The sequence below is a fragment of the Andrena cerasifolii genome, chromosome 9 (assembly GCF_050908995.1).
Source record: "Andrena cerasifolii isolate SP2316 chromosome 9, iyAndCera1_principal, whole genome shotgun sequence".
NCBI classification, from domain to species: Eukaryota; Metazoa; Arthropoda; class Insecta; order Hymenoptera; family Andrenidae; genus Andrena; species Andrena cerasifolii.
Window position 1 is genome coordinate 9,596,375 of NC_135126.1, and position 20,040 is coordinate 9,616,414.

At 41.6% G+C, this 20,040-nt stretch overlaps 3 protein-coding genes across 7 annotated transcripts; 1 reads left to right on the forward strand and 2 right to left on the reverse strand.

The window, feature by feature from the left end:
- Nucleotides 1-2,963: 2,963 nt before the first annotated feature.
- On the reverse strand, nucleotides 2,964-11,880 carry Hcf (Host cell factor). Of its 5 annotated transcripts, none has more exons than XM_076820434.1 (7): nucleotides 11,766-11,880; nucleotides 9,303-10,010; nucleotides 9,067-9,218; nucleotides 6,087-8,993; nucleotides 5,783-6,010; nucleotides 5,319-5,703; nucleotides 2,964-5,180 (listed from the first exon to the last, which is right to left on the reverse strand). In XM_076820434.1, the coding sequence occupies exons 1-7, from the start codon at nucleotides 11,863-11,865 to the stop codon at nucleotides 5,056-5,058; spliced, it is 4,605 nt and encodes a 1,534-aa protein (XP_076676549.1). In that variant the 5' UTR covers nucleotides 11,866-11,880; the 3' UTR covers nucleotides 2,964-5,055. The 5 variants fall into 5 exon arrangements, with proteins under 5 accessions (XP_076676549.1, XP_076676547.1, XP_076676544.1 ...); XM_076820432.1 differs by having other exon boundaries at nucleotides 9,073-9,218; nucleotides 10,804-11,856; XM_076820429.1 differs by having other exon boundaries at nucleotides 10,804-11,856.
- A 348-nt stretch (nucleotides 11,881-12,228) lies between these two features.
- On the reverse strand, nucleotides 12,229-16,933 carry Alphacop (coatomer subunit alpha). Its single transcript, XM_076820986.1, has 5 exons — nucleotides 16,792-16,933; nucleotides 15,209-16,433; nucleotides 14,185-15,132; nucleotides 12,953-14,107; nucleotides 12,229-12,878 (listed from the first exon to the last, which is right to left on the reverse strand). Exons 1-5 carry the CDS (start codon nucleotides 16,869-16,871, stop codon nucleotides 12,642-12,644), a joined length of 3,645 nt encoding a protein of 1,214 aa, XP_076677101.1. The 5' UTR covers nucleotides 16,872-16,933; the 3' UTR covers nucleotides 12,229-12,641.
- A 253-nt stretch (nucleotides 16,934-17,186) lies between these two features.
- Creld (Cysteine rich with EGF like domains) lies at nucleotides 17,187-18,922 on the forward strand. The gene is made up of 4 exons (XM_076820987.1): nucleotides 17,187-17,354; nucleotides 17,562-18,219; nucleotides 18,286-18,381; nucleotides 18,460-18,922. The coding sequence occupies exons 1-4, from the start codon at nucleotides 17,187-17,189 to the stop codon at nucleotides 18,678-18,680; spliced, it is 1,143 nt and encodes a 380-aa protein (XP_076677102.1). The 3' UTR covers nucleotides 18,681-18,922.
- Nucleotides 18,923-20,040: the final 1,118 nt, after the last annotated feature.

A 20,040-nucleotide genomic window follows, 5' to 3' on the forward strand; every position in this document is an offset into this window, starting at 1 on the left:
TGCGTCGAATTGAATTCATACGTGCACGCACGGGACACGCTCCGCCTAGTCTTCACACGGCCAACGACCGTGCTGTTTCGAAGACTTCGCGTCAACATATAATTAATTGTGGTAGCCACCGAAGAACGAAGCTTGAACTTTTTGGGATGGCCAAAATGATTTGGGTCTGACCAAATTCACAAAAAAAAATTCCTATTCCAATGAAATATCAGTAATGGATATCGATGGGATGTATTGTAATAACGTAACGTAATTTAATTGACCCATCGCTCATTGTAGACTAACAGCAGAGACAGCTGTGTTAAAACAGCACAGTTGTCGAGTGCTTTGTATACACATCGAATGAAAGGATGAGGTGGAGCGTGCCGTGTGTGCGAACGTGCCCACGATATACCACATGCAACGAAACTATGGCAATGACATCGAGATGTGTAGAAACGTTGCACTTTCCGCGAAAGATATTCATCAGAGGTACACAGTTTTCGTTTACGAGACTATTGGTCGAAAGCTCGGTAACTTCTCGACACCCCTTTCACAATCGAAGTTCACGACTGCCGTTTACACTATCCCGGTCGCAGGTGTTTTTCCTTTAGGGAGAAGGATGATCTGGAAGATACCGTTCTTCGCTCTCTATACATAGATACATCCGTACTGACTACTACAAGTAATTTTACGTCGAATTTCTGCGTACATGAATATTGTCTTCTTAATCTGTTCGTTACTTTCTGTGTCGATATGGTAGTTTATTCGCGGGATCACTTTTTCGCCGGTTCGCTTGGAAAGTTTTTGCTCGTTCCTAATCCGCCTACGCAAATCGATACGCCTGATCGATGACGGTAGTCGAAGTACAGAACCACACACAGAAACGCGTATCTCCTCTTTCGTCCTATTTAAGGTCTCCTCGGAATTGCGGAAGCAGCGCTTTAATCAACAGCAACTGAACGTTTCTTCTTGCATTTCTCGGTCAACTAAATCGAATGCTACCAGAGACATCCCTGATTCGAGGAGACGGCTTCGACGCCTAAGTCGGATGTCCAATGATGTCTAAAACGTAACAGGAAGATATTGCACTAACCAGCTCAGAAATTAACCTGCATGTTCGTCGCGCCCGAACGTCAAGCAACCGGATGTTCGAACATAATATACTTAATATGTTCTCACAATTTCCTAGCCACGTATGTGATAAGACAGATTTAATCGCAAATGAACGACACGATGGTGTTAATCAATGAAAGGAACGTTTCTTCTTTTAAGTTGTTAAATCGTACGTCGTTATATTCTTGTTTATTTCAATCGCAGACCCTATATAAATTCGTATAGCCTTTGAAAATGATAGCTCTTATAAAAAGTGCGTTTCGATCTTAAAAATACGGCATTCCTCTATGCGTAACGTTTTGATTATTGGCGACAATTATTTTTACAACGATGTACGAACGTAAGTCTGTAGATTTATATAGATAGAGGTATAAAACTTTGGATCTGTAAAATTGTTGTTCGACTTGCGGGTCTGCGATCAGGCACACTAATTTTGTAAATGTAGTTTAAACATTTGAGAATATCTAACACGTTTCGAATGATTTATTTACAAAACTCGGTAAATGTTCAGAGGATATGTACGAGAAGGCGTTCCGGCTTGGTTTCCTTTGTCTTTAAAAGCGAAGCTTCTTGTACGAATCTTAGAATTGCTCTTCTCGTATGCACCGTCTCAATTTACCTGATAGTGCTTTAGTACCTTATCGGAAAGGATCGATTACACACGAATTTTCCTTACTAAAAAACAGTTTTAAAATTGTTCGCAGTGACGCGTACGCCGGGACCGCGTAAGTTTCGTCGAAAAATACAAATTGTATATTATTCAGTACCATTGCAGGTTGAGTGCAGTGCAATATGATCCGTTTTTATCATTTCTGGCGTGTACACGCCAACGTTCAAGAAACTTTGCCAATCGATGCGGGTACACTTTGTTCGCGGCATCGTTTCTTGATTAATTCCTCTAAGGCCGGGCACAGACTTGAGGCACGAACGCGAACGAGGCAAGTCGAGGCAGAATGAGCATGCAAGTTTGCACGTCTGTGAACTCTTCACGAACGTTCAACACTTGCATGCTCATTCTGCCTCGGCTTGCCTCGCTCGCGCTCGTGCCTCAAGCCTGTACCCGGCCTAATGAGTATAATTCGCTTCCTATGCGTCGGGTACTTCGCGTACGTTTTATGCAAGTTGCAACCAACGCTATGTTGTTTTATGTTCTAGTCATGTAGAAAAAGAGTCTATTAGTAAAATCGTGGTCCGAGGTTGTCGTTTACTTTATTTTTCTCAATGCAACGCGGCTCTTTGCAACTTAAACTTTACGCGCGCCGATCTCTTGTCGATTCGTTTAAACATAATTCGCTAAGAGGGAAACAATACTGTAACCACTCGAGACTATGTTCTCACTTAATTGTATAAACTTCTTCGCCTCGTTTACTGTGACAAAGCAAACTGGGGGAAAGATAACTCAGCGCGTGTGTATATATATGTAATATTTCCTTTCGTTACTGCCAAGAGGTATCGATCAACGGAAAGGCAACACGCGAGACTTGGAACGTGTCGAAGTGCAGAGAAATGAGATTCTACAAGTTTGAGTCATGTCTTCTTTCTTGCATCGCCTTGAGCACACTTTTTGATCAACATTGCGGCGTTGTACTTATCACCCTTCTCCAGACCTTTCCAGAATTAATTAATAATGAATAAACAACTCAAACTTCCTATACTAAAATTAATAAAAATCTAAAAATCTATAAACGTATCGAGAACGATTTTCTTTTTATTCATCACCGATTTACCCGAAGCAATTAATCTTCTTGTAAGCTTGAAGTTTAACCAGACAGACTATGACACTTTCGAATCGTAAAATAGAATCTCATATTGTAGTTTTTTTCTTTTTTTTTTTTAATAATTTTAGTATAGTTACAGTTTTAAAGATGTATGGTATCTACAGTGTAAGTACACATTTTTATTGTAAATGACACTATGATGAAATAACAAGTATTTCACGTAAGATGATTTGCTATATTTATTTATAGTTTCTTTCAATATATATGGATATTGAGTGGAAAGTATAAATGCGTAAGAATTACTTTACAAAGAACAAAATATTGTACCACATACACGTACATTTCAAAATATTTTGCCTGCACAGTATTTATGACAGTTACGAACTAATGTTCCAGTATGGTCTAATGTCATCTGCTGTCAACAAAATTTACAAAACAAAGTGGAGGAACTAATAACTTTTCATCAATTAATCGTACAAGCATGCTTTGCATCAAGAAGAACAACTGTTCTCAAAGAATATATCCTCCATCTGTTAAAATATATTAGTCTCGCGTTGACACCGTCGGTTAAGTTGATTTAGATTTATCAAGAAAATTGCGATTGCGGACGCGCGCTAATTTAATGCAAAGTTATTAGTTCTGAAGGATAGATTTTAACTGTTCAACACACTTTGAATATTCCAGTTTATAGGGTATTGTTAATGTAAATTTCAGCGTAACATATTAAGCGTTCCAAACGCCGTGTTAATGCTTAAGCTACAAGCAAATAACAAAAAGTGTGTATTGATAATCTAAAAGTAAAATGTGCGCTTAAATTATTTGCGATTTCAACATAGCCCCAAGCCACCGAGATGAATTGTATTTCTAATCCTTGTAACTTATTGGTTTTCCCGATCTCGGTTATTAAAAAAAGCTTCCTAAATATTTCAATAAAATACATGTTGCTAAGAGCAACTAAGGATCCTTATTTTGCTTACTGCATCAATGCACGACTGTTATTCCTTTTATATAAATTTTTTTTTCCTCCATGCTAATTACTTGACTTAGCATCTTAAAAGATTAAACCTTTATATTAGACATAATATATTATAATGATATTACTATTCAAATAATTATTTCGTTGCCATCTAAAAATATTCGTAACTTTCTTTCAAATTCTTTATTCTCTAAAATATCAACGCCTTTGAAACCAAATTATAATTTTTTCACGAACAATATGTGCAATTCTACTAACTTATATATTTCGTTTCTTTACAAAATATCTCTGCGCCGTTACTGAAAGCAATAACAAAATTGCAAAGGTAAATTTGTATCGTATGTGTTTAAAAGAATTTTACACTACGTGCTCCTTTCTCTTATTGATTCCGTTTTCTTTGCAATTGGCAGTAACAAAAGTAACCGGAGTAAAGTGTAGCACCGATGTTCTATACAGAGAAGGATGGTACGATCGAAAACATTTTTGCTCCATACACTTGCATCGTATCAGATATTTCAGAAGAAATCATAGGAAAGTATTTTCAATCTCAATATTTACAATAAATATCTCAATCTACCAGAAATATTGTTTCAATACAGATTAGAAATCTGTATGTATGCATATTCCAATGACGATAAAGAAACTTTGAAGTTCAAATAATTTAAAACAAACGTAAATAAAGCTCTCGCGAGAGTCTTAATCCCATTAAAAGTCCCATTTTCACCGTATCGTTTCAATTTGCGGCTGCATTAAACTCATTGAATAGAAAATAAAAATGAAGGTGGTCAATGTTTGGACATTCTATTTTGCCGTTATAAGTGATGCAAGTGTAGCCTTCATCGATATGTTACCACATCCATAGAAAGCACTATAAACATGAAAAACTTGTTTAACTCCAAAATAACCACCTTGCCATTTATTAACAGTACTCGTGTTTATCTTTACAGAAAGATGTCGCGTATACGCGAAGGAATAGGAGAATAACGGTGAGTCAGAAAACGCGGTACAGAAAGACCTTGTATTCGTATAGAACACTTAAAATACTTCTTTTAACCCTTATGTTTATACCTCAATCTAGCTATGGACACCTCTTCCATCGTTCTTTATCGTGCATTCACTTCTCTCATTTATACTCGCATTATCACGTCGCTTACTCGAACAATACACTGTTTCATTATCGTTGTTAGGCGTGTGTACCAGCGGAAATTAAATAATGAGTAGCGCTGTTCGGATATTTGGGCTGTAAGAGGCCAAGGGGAAACAGGCTCACGGGAAATTATCACTCGCTGTTTCTGGTTTCACTTTCTTCTGTGGGGAACTTGCCTGCGAGCGTATGTCTGCGCCAGGTCTTTTCACCTGAGGATTACTCTTCACGGCAGTGGTCGGATCTGCTGACAAAATGGCATTTACATATCTATACTTAAGCGTGTTCTGCTTTTTCCTTATCGCCGCTAAGAATGACACAGTGCGATACAAATGTTTCTATCAAATCTAGCATCCGTTTTAATAGAAGAAATGTGTGTACCAACCTTGTAACCACCTGACTTGCGTTGCTGGTCCGTATCCCTTATCGTTTCGTGCTGCTATTCTAAATATTATGGCCGGTTTTGTAGTGGTATCGACGTGAGCGGCACTGAGAGAACTATTAGTCACCGAACAGGAGTTATTCGAACCGCAATAGACTCTAATAAAGGCTAACTGATTTGGAGTCGACAGAATTGTCCTTGGCTCTCCGTCGTTATTTAACGCAGTACTAGCACTCCGCACTGCTAAGTAGACAGAATATTCCAGAATGGGTCCAACGTTGCTGGATGGCGGTTCCCATGATATTTGAGCACCCTCTGCGGATTTGGAGATTTTTATGGCGCTAGGCGCTCCGGGGTACCCCGGAAGACACGTTTTGAATGCAGATACCTTAAAAAGGCGAACAAATCGCGTAAGTTCCATATTCTTATTCTTATAAACTTAGATAATAATAATTATTTCTATTCACCTCGCTCCAAGTACTTCGCCCACAGCTATTAACAGCAGCGACTCTAAATTTGTAAGCAGTACCAGGCTCTAAAGAAATCTTGGTTCTTCCTTTAAAAACGTCCATGGTCAGTGGCTGTGTTATGTCCAATGGCTCGTCACCAGATAAATAGTAATGTTGTACGGTAAAGCTTGTCCCCTTTATTACTCCTACGTCATACCACTCTACCTCCTTCTTCTCTTCTTCGCTCTGTAAAGGGATTTCAAAAATACACATTAAGAAGATTCTTAACTGTAAACTATAGTACAAAGATATATAATTTCACCTGTTCAGGTTTCATCTTTATTGGTTGCTCGGCGGAACCTAAGGCAGCTGTAGCCAGTGTAGTCAATGCGGTAGAATCATCTCCACTTTCCGATCTACTGTCATTAATCTTCTCTTGTTTCAAAATTTCCTTTTTTACAGGTTCCTCCTTCATCTCTATTTTTATCGGAGTCATCGGTTTCGGGACATCCACCTCCTTTTCAGGAGGAGCGACACCATTCATAGATGACACTAGCGGTTCTGACGTCTTGTCTTGTTCCATTGGCTCATCGGGTTGCTCTAACTTTATTTGCATCTCCGGAGTTATAATCGGAGTTGTTACTGGCATATTTACATCGGCAGTAGTTAAAGAAGTGTCTGTGACCATGGGTTCATCGGTATCCTCTAATTTCTCCATTGATGAACTCTCCTCGGCGAGATCCATCGCTGGCTCCGTAACATCCTCCTTCGTTTTCTCGGCGTCTTGACTGTCTTCTTGAGAAACTTGCGATATGCTATCCTCGGGCGACAAATGTTCAGGAGCTGGCGATTCTTCGTGGTCAGAAGTGTACGTATCCATAGGCGTGTCTTTCATATCGGTATTCTCCATTTGTTCACTCTCCTCGTGTTCTGACGGCTCCATAGCGTCTGGCATGGACGCTTCCTCCGATGGAGCATCTGCGGGACTTTGCGCGGCAGCGACCTCGTGCTTCGGTTGTGCTTCCTCGGATGATGGATTGCTGACAATTTGCATGTCGTTCTCGCTTGCCGGTTCCGGCTCGTTAGTGACTTCCATGGGTACTTCGCTTTCGTCTGGTCTGGCTTCATCGGTAGATGGTTCCGGCTCTGTTGTAATTTCTTCTGTGACGCTCGTTGAAGCGGAAGGTTCGGTAGCTGCTTCTTCGGAAGGTTCTGGGTCTTTAGCAGGAGCCTCTTCTATATGAACATCATCCGTAGTCGCGGCACCGATATCCTGCTCCATGTCTGTAGACTCTACACGTGGCGATTCTTGTTGAGTTTCTGGTGCGGGGTCTTCATCTAAATCGATCTTATCGTTTTCTTCGTCCTCAGACAAGAGAATATCTGTCGGACCGTCAACCTGAGGAATCACAAAATTACCATCCCCGTCAACTTGCATCGGTTCGCCGGCCCCCATTTGAGAAACCAAGGCAGCCGCTGTGGTGGCCTCATTACCATCACAACTATCTTCTACTTTACCGTCGCCCGCTCCACCATCGTCTGTAGCCACCATGAAAGATAAGCCACCAGAAGGTTCTTGTACTGGGTCTATTAGACCTGCCTCCGCGGCTAACGCAGCCAGCGCTGCGTCAGTGGTAGCAGGGCCATCAGACGTGGATGCTAATGAAGCTGATGGCTGTTTTTGTGATGGGACGAATAACATCTTACTCGTGTCTATTGTGTCTGACGCGCTGGAAGTAGTTACTATTGAGCTGCTCGTAGGCATGAGGGTGACTGTTTTCGCTCCTATTCCTCCAGACATTTGTAACGTCACAGGCTTCCCGGACACTGTCACGGACTCCGGGGTCTTCTGCATTTGCGGCATAGTAACGATCTGACTCTTTCCAGGGTTGAAGATGGCTTGTGGACCTCCCTTCGTAGCAATAGTAACGGTCTTTGGTACGCCACCCTGGCCTGGGACTGTAATAGTGATTGGCTTCCCAGCAGTCCCGCCTCCCATTGCTCCGGAGGAAACAACGATCATCTTTACTCCTTGCTGATTTGTCACGTGGTTAGCTGCCGACAGAGGTAAAACATTTACGGGCGTGGTGATGTTACCCGTTTGCCCGCTACCGGCCTGAGAGGTAGTAACAGCTTGTACAGCCCGCAAGCCAGAGCCCGTTGTAACAACGATTATCTGATTACGACCAACTAACCCACCATTGCCTCCTGGTTTCGTAATCATTATCGTTTGCTTGCCACTGATGTTCTGCCCCTTACTCATGGCAACGATGCTAGATGTTTTCATGGTGGTGAGAATCTTGGATCCTGCTACAGTGTTAGGATTTACTAATCTTAATATCGTCGGACCTTGGTTGAGTGGCTTTGCACCCGCAGCCTGTACAGTTTTACCAGGAATCAGGCTGACTTTAGGCACAGTTGCCACCATCCCCTGTCCAGTTTTAAGAAGATGCACAATTTGAGGCTGACCGGATATATTTTGCCCGGGCTTTTGGAGGATAATTTGTTTACTTTGTTGCGGAGAAGTGGTTCTCAACACCGTCGCCCCAGGCGCAGCGAAACGTATTTGCTGGCCCGGTTGAACGTTCTTCATCCTAATCGTGTTAGCTGTTGCTTGCGGTAGGATCGGTACGTTATTCATACTTATTTTCGGAGTAGCGGCCGCCGCTGCAGCCAGGGCAGCAATGCCCGACATAGCAGCTGGCGTTTGACCAGTCACTGTTGTATTGGATACGGAAGTTTGATCGGTAGTTACTGGCGTAGTGGTGACTATGGGAGAACGAATTCTTATAAGATTCCCGGCTACCCGTGGAGTCATTGGACTCGATGGCTTTGTTACGGCCTGTGATGATACTGGTTTCTGAATTGGACTTTGTACAGTCGATTGTATTCGAACGGGGGTTTGCGCTACGGATGGTCTGGCAGAAGTTGGGGTTGACGGAAGAGCAGCAACAGTGGTAATGGGCGGAGATGTGACGGGAACAGTGGCAGGTGTGACCACTGCTGGCGTAGTGGTGGGCGCGGTGCTAGTTTGCGTGCTAACGGTGGGAAATGTGCCGGTTGTTGCTGGAGGCATGTCGTATTTCTGAATTTGGAGTATGTAGTACTGCGCGGAGGGTGTTGCTGTCCAACTGACTTCCAGCGTCTGCGTAGAGGCCCTTACTAGTTGCACTCTGGATGGCGCAGGTGGCTTACTGACTTCGAGGTACCACAAATCTTTGCAGCAAACCTATAAATCGAGATGACGTATTGTGTAACAGATAAAACCATTGTGAAAATGAAGTATAATTATGAGAACTAACCCTAACCTGATTGTTCCAAGCTTTGCGATATCCATCTCTACCAGACCATACATAGAGTCTACTATGCACTCCAACTGCACAGTGACCAGCACGGGCACGAGGAACATTTTCTTCCAACGAATCAACTGTTAATTGCTCCCACGTCAGTGTTTCTAAAATGACACGATTCCTTTTATTCCATTCGCATAAATTAAGGAACACGTTTGCTTATCTGCCCAATGTCAATATCAGCTTACCTAAATTTAGACAAGCCAATGTGCTCGTACATTTCCATTCTTTCTCGTGCGTTGCAACTTTAACATCGTCAACAACAAGTGGTACCCATCCTCCGAAGACGTACATCCGATGACCAATTAAAGTGGCAGTGTGCAGGGAACGCGGTAACGGCGTAGGTCCGTGAACCACTGGCTTGTTCCAAGTCATTGAATCGACATCAAGAAACCATAAGTCACCCAAACGACAGCCACTCATACCACCGTAGATCACTAAGCAGGATTTTCCTGTGTTACGATCGGTGTATGCTACTCCGGTGTGAGACTCTCTGGGCGGTGGTGCATGTCCATGTGTCTGCGGTACATCCCATGCTGTTGCTCCGTTAGGGAGTAGCTCGAGGGTGTACAGATCATTCAAGTATCTCGGTATATTGTTCTTAGGGTCATTGCTATCGTTAGCCAAGCCTCCAAAAAGGAAGACCCTGTTACCAATCAGGGTAAAACTATGCCCCAGCCGTGGACATGGCGGAGAATCATACTTTGGCTGCTTTGGCTTTAGTCTCTTCCATTCCCATCTGCTAGCTTGAAGTTCGTAGAGCTCATTCGAGTACTTCCCATATTCTACCATACCACCGAACACCAAAATACGGGTGCCGTCAACAACGAATCCATACGCGGCACAGCCAAGTGGGATGTCTCCTTTTGTTGACGGTACAAACCATTGATTAGTTGCTGCAAGAAATATATATTTCACATAATAAAGGTAACTGGACGTTTCCTCTGAAAATATAATATATAGGTATTATACCTATTACGAAGTTAAAGTTAAGGGACTATGTATAAGTTGTTCCAATTTCAAAGAAGAAGTAGTAGTGAATTCATTAAAAATATTATCTACGTTAACAGTAACCTGAGTTTATCATTGATATAGATCCTAACATTCGTTACTTCCGCGAAATAAGTTTAACGCGCAGCGAACACGGCGCTATTCAAGAAAGCATTTCAAACTTAAACGCAGAGTGCGCGCTACGATACGCACGCGCGTAGCTGTTAACAACGTAACAGAAAGAGAGAGATGTCGTGCGCATACATGATACGGAAGGGGTGCGAGAGCGTACAACGAGAGAGTGGGAGGAGAAATAGGAACGGAAGGAAAAAAGAGAAGGAAAGGTGAAGCGTGAACGTGGAATGACGGGAAACGCGGCGCGTTGCATGTCGGTGGTGGGGCGTGTAGGACAGCAATGGCCGCTCCCGCGCGTATAAACATGAAAAATGACAGACCGCGCCAATTCTCCGTATCAGGCTACCCCGATACTCGGCAAAGGAAACTGAGAAAGCCGTGCCCGACGGGGGTACATCGAAAGTAGACAGAGGGTATCGTACGAAGGCGCCTGGGGCGGGCAGAATTCATGTTTCTACAGGGATCCGGCCGGTGACCGTCTTGTCAACGTATGCCGCCATCTTGGATCGCGGGAATCATCAAGAACGGCGCGCACCAAAGACGCACAGCAGCGATGCAACTTACCCGTGTTATAGACATGAAGCTCGTCAACAATGCCCTCGTTTCCACCGCCGAAAACGACCATAAGGTCTTTAATAGCAACTGCCCTGTGCCCATGTCTGGGTCTTGGCTGGGGCCCGGTCGGATTTGTGATACGCTTCCACTTTAGCATGGGTGCCGCCATGATGACCGTCGATCACATCATTTTTTCATACCCGCGCGACTATGCACCACCGAGTTACCCCTAGAGCAGTAGGACGCCCGATGGTTTCGTTGATAGTGCGCCCTTCCTTATCTTCGAACTTCCGTACCTCCGATCTTCAAGATTCGTTTTCCCCCCCACCCCGTTCTGAAGTCGAACGAATTCGAAAGTTCCGCACACTCGACGAGAGACTTACTGCTCCCGACGTTCTCTAGCGCCGTCGATGCCCGTACGTCCCGATTCTAACCTCCCCTTATCCGTCTTACACCGCGAATCGGCCGCCCGCTACAGCCCGAACGGATTGTCCATGCGAGTAACAATGTCGGGCGACTTTGTACCGATTAGTGTTTCAAATCACGGAAATTTTGCACGATTCGGGAGACGTCTGTAACGCAACACGTATACACAGAGACGCACACTGTATATTTACGTTCACGATGTTTACGGCACTGGTCTCACGTCTTCTAGTGTGCCTGCTCAGCGATCACCAATGGCCCGGCTGTGTATATATTTTTCACGTTGCACAATCATCCTCGCAGTCGAATAACGGTCGTGACGGCGGATCTTTCACTCGAGGTTAATCTCTCGGCGGTACCCGCGACCGCTTTGGAACGGGGCCGAGTCTTCACGTCCTTTTTGAAACTTCCGTCAAACGGACCGAAAAACGGCGCGATAAAAGATTCCACTATGCACTGATAACCACTGTACGAATTACGTGAATTGTAACGTATAGGCGGGTCGATGAAATGTGACGAACATACAACGAGAGGTTTGTAGTACTTGCCGTAAAAAACTATTGCAATCAGTAGTTTGACGGCACGCACAAGCGGCCTCCGCAATCTTCGTCCACCATTGCACACAACTTGCGTCGGTAACAACCGCATACGTTACCAACTTAGGGCGATTTGGGGACTTTTATAAGTTCGTTCGAGGATGTGACTTCCTCTACATCGAACATGCAGCTGTTGCTTTTACCGTTCTAAATACGATCACAAGATTTCAGACAAGAATCAGGAATTTTAATACTGTAGGATACGCGTCTCGTGATAGTATTAACAATGGTAAATCGATTTAGATAGTTCTATCGATAATCGACTTTCTAGTAGATCGATGATGACCCTGTTCGATACTAGTTCGAATTATGTTCATTTGAATCTATCCATTTTTTTATACTATTCTTGATGAATGCATAGGAGATGCGCTTTATTATAATACTAAAAGTAAAGCGTTGAAAGTAAAGTGTAGTCTCATGGGAACAACATTTATTAAATATGCACAACATTAAATTGTACAAATCAGAGGCTTCTGAAATGAGTGTACAAAAGTTATAATTATAATTATAGACTTAATTCCTAATAAAGTTCATTTTGTTATATCAGTATAATCTCTAAATGTATTGGTATTGCTTCAATACAAAGAAATAATACATAGTAAAACCTCTTTCCAATGGAAAATTACTGATAGGATCACGTGTGTAAGATCTGAATTTACATGCTTCATGATATTTACAATACTTTTTGGAATGACCTTTCATGCTTCATATAAGTAAAAAGCAGTAAGATTGAGATACTGTAGTAGCTTGTAATGCTTCGTAATATATGTCTAGCTTTTAATGGCAATGTCAGTGCTAGGCACATTAATACAGAAAGGTAGCAAGAAATTAGCGGAATTGTATGGGGCTTATTCTCAAACCAATACACTCTTTACCAATTAACGCAACTTCGCAGACTTTACACACTGTGTCTTTAAACTGCGGCATATAACTCGCGCCACATAATGGGCATTTCACTTCCGGCTTTCCCTTATAAATTGGAATAAATGTGCTTGCACACAATGAAAAGGGATTATGTTCATTGTACGATAATTGATGTTCATCCACTGGGTTCTTATCGCATGCCTAGAAAAAAAACAAAATATGTGAAATGACGTTATATTTAATAACATTATTGTATAATTAAATAAAACCAGTACCTGTAAAATTTTCCTAACTTGTTGCGCTAGGTCTGGTTTGGGACCCAGTTCGAGTAATCGTCTTGCAAAGGAAGCAGCAGTTTTGTAATTCTTCAATTTGAAGAACATATTCACAGCTATCCTCAAAGTTAGAATCTGATGCACAGGCTGCAAATTGCAGTGCGTGAAATAGGCTGCCATTTCGCAGATTCGCTTCTGTTCAGCTAGGGTAGCTTTAGGTAGGTTCTTCCTTTCGCTCTCCATCTTCAGACCTAGAATGTATTCTCTGCAGATTTGAATCAGTTGCTCCGCTTCTGCAATATCTTGTCTCGTATCAACAACCAGTAATGGTACGCTCAATAAAATTGCTTGGAACTTTTCTATTGCTTCTAGGAATTTCCCACCGGTCGTCATATGGTAGCATACTTGAAGTCTTTGAACTAAATCAGTGAGATGTAATCCAACAGCAGGTAGACCGCTTTTTGGATTTGCATCCTTCCAATTTCGCTGAGGATAGGCGTACGACGAAGGTATATTCGGTAGTGTATCGAATGATGTTTTAGCGCGAGTGAAAGTATTCATAAAAAGACTTTGATAAGCACCAAACTCGACCACGCCGACTTGATCGTTTAGCAATCTAAATGCAGTTTCAAATGAACCGGCCAGTATGTGATCCACGACCAACTGGGAATTGTTCACCCAATATTGCGTCGTTGGGATTCCTTTAGTTGGTGGCGAGTAGTATCCCTGGTCCACTGCAGGAGCTGCTGCTTCAATTTCTGGCGGTAGATCCACTTCTTCGACATCCCATCCAGCGCTTTCCTCCCCTTCAGGAGGCTGTTCGGTCTCTGTACCTTCCTCGTCGTCTATTCCTAACTCTTCATCATTGCCCCATCCTTCTGCAGCTACAGTGCTGTCTTCTTCTGGAGCCAAAGCAGCAGCTACTTGGCTCTTCTCCCGTGACAACATTGCTCCTTCGAAGAAACCTTTAGATACTGTTAATAGTGGCCAGTTATTCTCGGCTTGTTGAATGGGTACTGGAGGTCGAAGGTACACTGCTCCGTTTTCAAGGGCAGACAGTTCTTCGCTCATGGAACTGTATGTGACATCATCTTCCGGGGATGAAATACCGTGAATTTTCTCGGTTACGTAAGCTAGAGAAGCTTGACCGGAATTCTGTAATATTAAAAAGATTAAATAAGTATTCTTAGAAGAAGCATTAAATGTTGATCAAAATTTGTGAAAATGCATACTCTTAAAATTCTCGCGCGCTCGTAAATATCACCGAGCAACAGGCTTCCCTGATATTGTCCAGACACGTCCTTTCTAATTTCTGCGATCTTGATCATTTTACGTAGCTTCTCCAAGTTGCCAGTTATGAGATAAAGGAAAGATAATTTTTCGAAATTCTTTGTTCTCTGGTAACACATCTCCACGACTTGATGATTACCCTGCAACAAGGCTGCTTGAGCCAAGCTCTCCCAACAAGATTTTTGATCGAGCGATCTCGCTGCTTCCAAAGCGACTTCGATATTTCCACATTCGAGCGCAAGGCCGAATCTAGTTTTCTCGTCTTTAACGAAGTGCAAGGCGACTTCTGGATATCCTTTTTGTTGTAGGTAGGCAATTATAGACTGACCAACGAGGTTTGCATTGCGAACCATGTGTAACACTTCTTCATATTTTCTGTTGATCAAAGCCAACTTGAACTTATATTCAGTTGGATCTATTCGAAGGATCCTTGGTTTGCATTCTCTGTCCAGGCAGTACACTTGATTGCCTTTGACTCTGGTTACATATATTGGTAAATCTAGTGTGCGAATAATTCCATGATCGCCATTGCTGATCGCGTATTTTATCTGATTGCTGGTGGTATAAATAAATACTCCAGAATCATCCCAAGCTCCTGACTTCACTCTAGTGTTCTCATGCACGAAGCAAAGGGATTCTAGTCGTCGATTACAAATGTTGACGGTATGTTTAGCGAGCAATGCGACGTGAGACATATCGCTGGACCAAACGACATATTTGCATTTCGAGATCTTTATTTCTGCCAATGTTCTCTTCTGCTGAATATCGAAGAGCGTCACTTGATCAGCGTCGCGTAGGAGAAGCATTCCCGTGCCTGCGTAAAATATTTCATCGCAATTTGGAGTCTGTACCATTTTTGTCACTTCGTTTTTCAAGTTCTTGATAAGTAACTGCAACAAGAAATTAAGAAATGATATTTAATTATCCGCAGGCAAAGCAAATAGTAAAGTTTTTCTAAATACGTACCGAATACGATCTGTCTAGCACGGCAAAGCGATTTCTGGCGACCCAAATGGCAGTGACACCCGATGCCCGCTTTGTATCGGCCTCAGTATTTGTATCACCCTCGCGTGGTATCATGTACAAATCGTAAATGCTGTTCTCGATGTTATTAGGAGATCTCGTGCAAATTAAAACAGCGTTTTCCGCTTGGTTGTACGACATGCTGTAAGGAGGCGTCTTTCCACCTCCGCGTATCTGCATAACGGACGTGTCTTTGGAAGTAGTGAAGTCCAATTTTCTGAGGAAACGCTCTTTCACGTAATAAAGAAGGTTCCCGTATACTGCGTAAGCTGGACGTTCTCTCTCCAGTTTGAAGATAATCATTCCAGAATCATGCCCAGCAGCGAAGAGGTTTAAAGTAGGATGAGCAGCGAGAACCCAAAATCTTTCGTGTTCTCTTCTGAATGTGTGCAGGCAAGTACGTTTCGACATGTCCCAAACACGGATACTTAGATCCTCCGAGTTTGAAAGGATTAAGTCCTGCCTAGGGTGAAACAAGACGCAAGAGACGTTGTTGTAATGCCCGCGACAAGTATCCACCTCCCAAGCTTTAGCATCGTTCATTCTCCACATTTTAATCTGGCGATCGTCGGCTCCAGAGGCAATCAGAGGTAACGTAGGATGGAAGCATGCCCAATTGACACCTCGGTCGTGTCCTTCGAGGACATGCTTTACTACAGCATCGGCCTGACCAAATAAATCAGTCGCCCCAGGATTCTTTAAATGATCTTCCAAGCCTCCTGGACCAGGAGCTACATTTTTCTTCCGCAAACCGGATATGTCCCATACTCTAACAGTTTGATCTAAGGAAGCTGATACGATAATATCTTCGGTGGGGTGAAATTGTGCACACATTACATAATGATTGTGCCCTGTTAGAACACAGATGCAAGTGCGACTCTGCCAGTTCCAAATACGGATTGTCTGGTCGTCCGACGCGCTCAGGATCCATGGGTATTCTTGATGGAACACAGTTGTTCGAATGTAATCTAAGTGACCTAGCAGTGTGAAGATGCACCTGCGTTGCTTGTAATTCCACACTTTAATCTTATAATCGTCGCCACCGGATACGAACAACGGTTGCTGGCTGTGGAAGCATATTCCACGAACAGGGCCATCGTGTTCGTCGAATTTCTCTAATAGGGTACACATACGATAGTCCCATAACTGTATAACTCCATTATGTAAACTGTAATGGATTCAATTGGTTATTAGAATTATATTCAAGTCATTTAATTATTACACATATTAAATTCCAGATGATAGAAAAGTAAATATATATGCAATAGATTCTGCTTCTTCCTTCTTATTATTTAATAAAACAAAATAGAAATTTATTCTGTAAACAATACAGATAGGAACATTGTATTATCCCTGAGTAAATATTTGGTAAAATATTTTGTAGAGGAATTTTCATTGTACATGCAACAAAAATTGTACTGATTGCGGAATACTGCACACTTAAGAAAAAGTAATGATATCCTGTATAACAGTATATGTTAACATAATGAGCAATGAGTAGATTTAATGAAACGCGTATTATTTACCTTACGAGGACCCACGGGCGTTTCGGATGGAAAGATAATCCTTTTACCCGAGCAGACTTCGTTTCCAATTTCGTCAACATTGTTTTACTAAGTGGCGAATAATGTTACAGGTTTAAAGAAACATTGCACACTTCCAACCTTCAAAAATTTGACACGATTGAAGCCACGTCACTACTACTGCCACGAAAAACAGTATGTCGATAGATAGCCCAATCGTCGTGCGGTGTAAAATTGTAATATAAGTTGTTTTTTTTACATAAATGTAATATAATTATGATCTTTCACGGAACATTGTAGAATTAATTAATTAGTTTTATAAGTTTTTACTACTTTCGAAACGGAGCTAATAATCTTCTGCCGAGGTAGAACAGCGGCCGGCACAGTTAAGTGGAATAATGTCCAAAACCAATGCTGTCAGCTGTCTTCATTTATTCACTTTGTTTATTTTACTTTACACATCCGTTCACGTGGATTGCAATACAACACCCTCGGGTGAAGAATTAAAAGCTCAGAAGCTTCCACCTTGTGCAGCTTGCAAGGTTTTGATAAACAGCTTTGAAAAAGTGAGTTCACTGTTGTTTATACTTTATAAGTGAAAAAAAAAATTGAAAACAGGAATCCAGTTTTTGAGAATGTTATTTTGTCATCGTTGTGTATTTTTGCATTGCAAGAAAATTAACCAACTAAAAATGTGACGAACAGAACAATTTCTATATATATATATATATGCTGTTTTCATAATTTATGATTGGAATTGTGTTATTTTATAGGGAATAAAAAGGACTAGTCGTGAAAAATTTGATGGCGGTGACAGCGCGTGGGAGGAAGATAAGTTAGGCTCGTATTCGAAAAGTGAGACGAGGTTGATAGAAATACAAGAACATTTGTGTAAAGAAGTGGAACGTGGTGAAACTCAATGTCACGCTTTAGCTGAAGAGTTGGAGGGCATGATAGAGGATTGGTGGTTCAATCATCAGCAAACATATCCAGATCTTTATAACTACATATGTATTCGACAGACAGAGCGCTGTTGCCCAAAAGATCACTTTGGTCCACAGTGCGAACCATGTCCAGGTTTTCCGGATAAAATTTGTAGCAACAATGGTAAATGTAAAGGAGGAGGCACTAGGAAAGGAAGTGGAGGGTGTTTCTGTGATGTAGGGTATTCGGGGGAGAGATGTTCTGAATGTGCAAATGGATATTATGCATCTTATAAAGATGAGAATAAGTTACTTTGTTCTCCGTGTCATGTTGCCTGCGACGGTCTTTGTCATGGAGCAGGGCCAAACAGTTGCGAGAAATGTACAAAGGGGTGGTATATGTTAAACGGACAGGGATGCTTTGATATCGACGAATGCGTAAAACCTGATGAACATTGTCCAGGCAATCAGTTCTGTGTCAATGAAGATGGAGGGTACTCGTGCTTAAGTAAGTTGCGGGATATATATTTAACAGGTAATTTGAGAAATAATCTTTTTATTTAATTAAATCTAGATTGCGACAAGGCCTGTGACGGTTGTACAGGGGATGGACCTGATATGTGTATAAAATGTATAGATGGATACCATAAAAAGGGTAATTTATGTATAAGTAAGTGTTAAGATAAATTTGAAATACAGTTTATTATAATAAGTGATGTGTATATTAGTATGAGTTTAATTATTGTAGGCTCTGATATGTTAGGCCGTAAACAGCAAGAGAATATTGCACGGTATGCTACGTACACTGGCCTTTGTGTAGCAACATGCATAATCTTCCAGCGCAATATATATGTAGCAAGTGTAATTGGATTGTTAGTTGGTATATACATATCAGTTTCAGAGTATATGATAGCTCACAGCAATGCTCAAGATGCGACAACACATGTGGATAGTTTAGGATCAGTATAAATAGGTGACACAATTTGCTAAGCTTTCACTTATACCTTAATAAATACTGATGGATATTTCAGGCAACCAAATATAGTGTAAGATATATCGTAAATTATGATAAATATGAAATACATTTATACATATAAATATAGACAATGTAAATGTACGAAGTATATGTTGTAAATGTTTTAGTAATAAACTTGAGATCTGTAACGTAATTGTACAATAAATTATAAATGATATCATTCATTTAACTTCAAGATGCAGTGGATTTAAACAGTGCTGCCTGTGAGATCTTTTCGTGAATTGATTCAGGTTGATCCGCAATCAGAGGCGGATTAAGGAGCCTTTCTTGCAGGGGGCGAAATATGTAAAAGTACATAAGTACATTTTTCAACCCTCTTTTACAAGATTTAAAATTTACTTTTAACTTATATTTTAATATCTCTATCTGATACTATAGCCTAAATAATTAAATTCACAATAATTATTTATAGAGAATAATACACAATGTCATATTTTTCTATTTTACTACTCTTGGAGGGGGGGGGGGGCGATCGCCCCCATCTGGTACGCAATGTGATCTGTTTACGTAAATATCACATATGCAGCACCTAGAGAGACGGCTGTGACTCTGTCATGTAAGAAGGAACCTGTGCATAGACCTGTTCTGCGTTTCTATTGGCTATACCCCAACCAACGCTCTCTCGGAGCCAATGAGGTCATTCTACAAAATACTATAGAAATGTTCGGTAAACTAATGCCAATCATGTTACGTTGATCGAATGAGACGGATGTACAAATCTTTGGCCGCTAGGTGGCTAAGTTAACTACAGTTTCTCGCAAGTAAAATTGTATTGAGCTAATATAAATTTATAGGTAATAGCATTCAGAGTAGCAATATTTAGTAACCTGTATACATATCCATATTATACACAATAATTTTTTTAGGATTGTGGTTTAATTCCCACCATTATTAAAGTAAAAGTTAAATAAAAAAATAGAACATGTTTGCTCTAATATGTGGGGAACGAATATTAAACGTATATTGTATTGAGTAAGAAGACGGTATATATCAGGGCTCTCCATGGTCGCTCACGCGTGAGCTTGGGGTTCTTCCACTTTCGCCCGCGTTGTCAGGGATACCGCGCGATGCTAACCACGAAGGCGCTGGTCCGTCATGGCAGTCTTCGTACTCTTCGTAGCGTCGCGAGGTCTTTTTGACAACGGAAGGCACACTGCGCGAAATAAAGATTGGAAGGGGAAGCAGGCGCGTGAGGGGCCTCTACTGGTAGGGTAGGTGGGGGTATTACTGCGAATGCCCCGATTACTGCGGATATTCTAAAACAGATCATATTTAATGTTGGGAAGTACATCT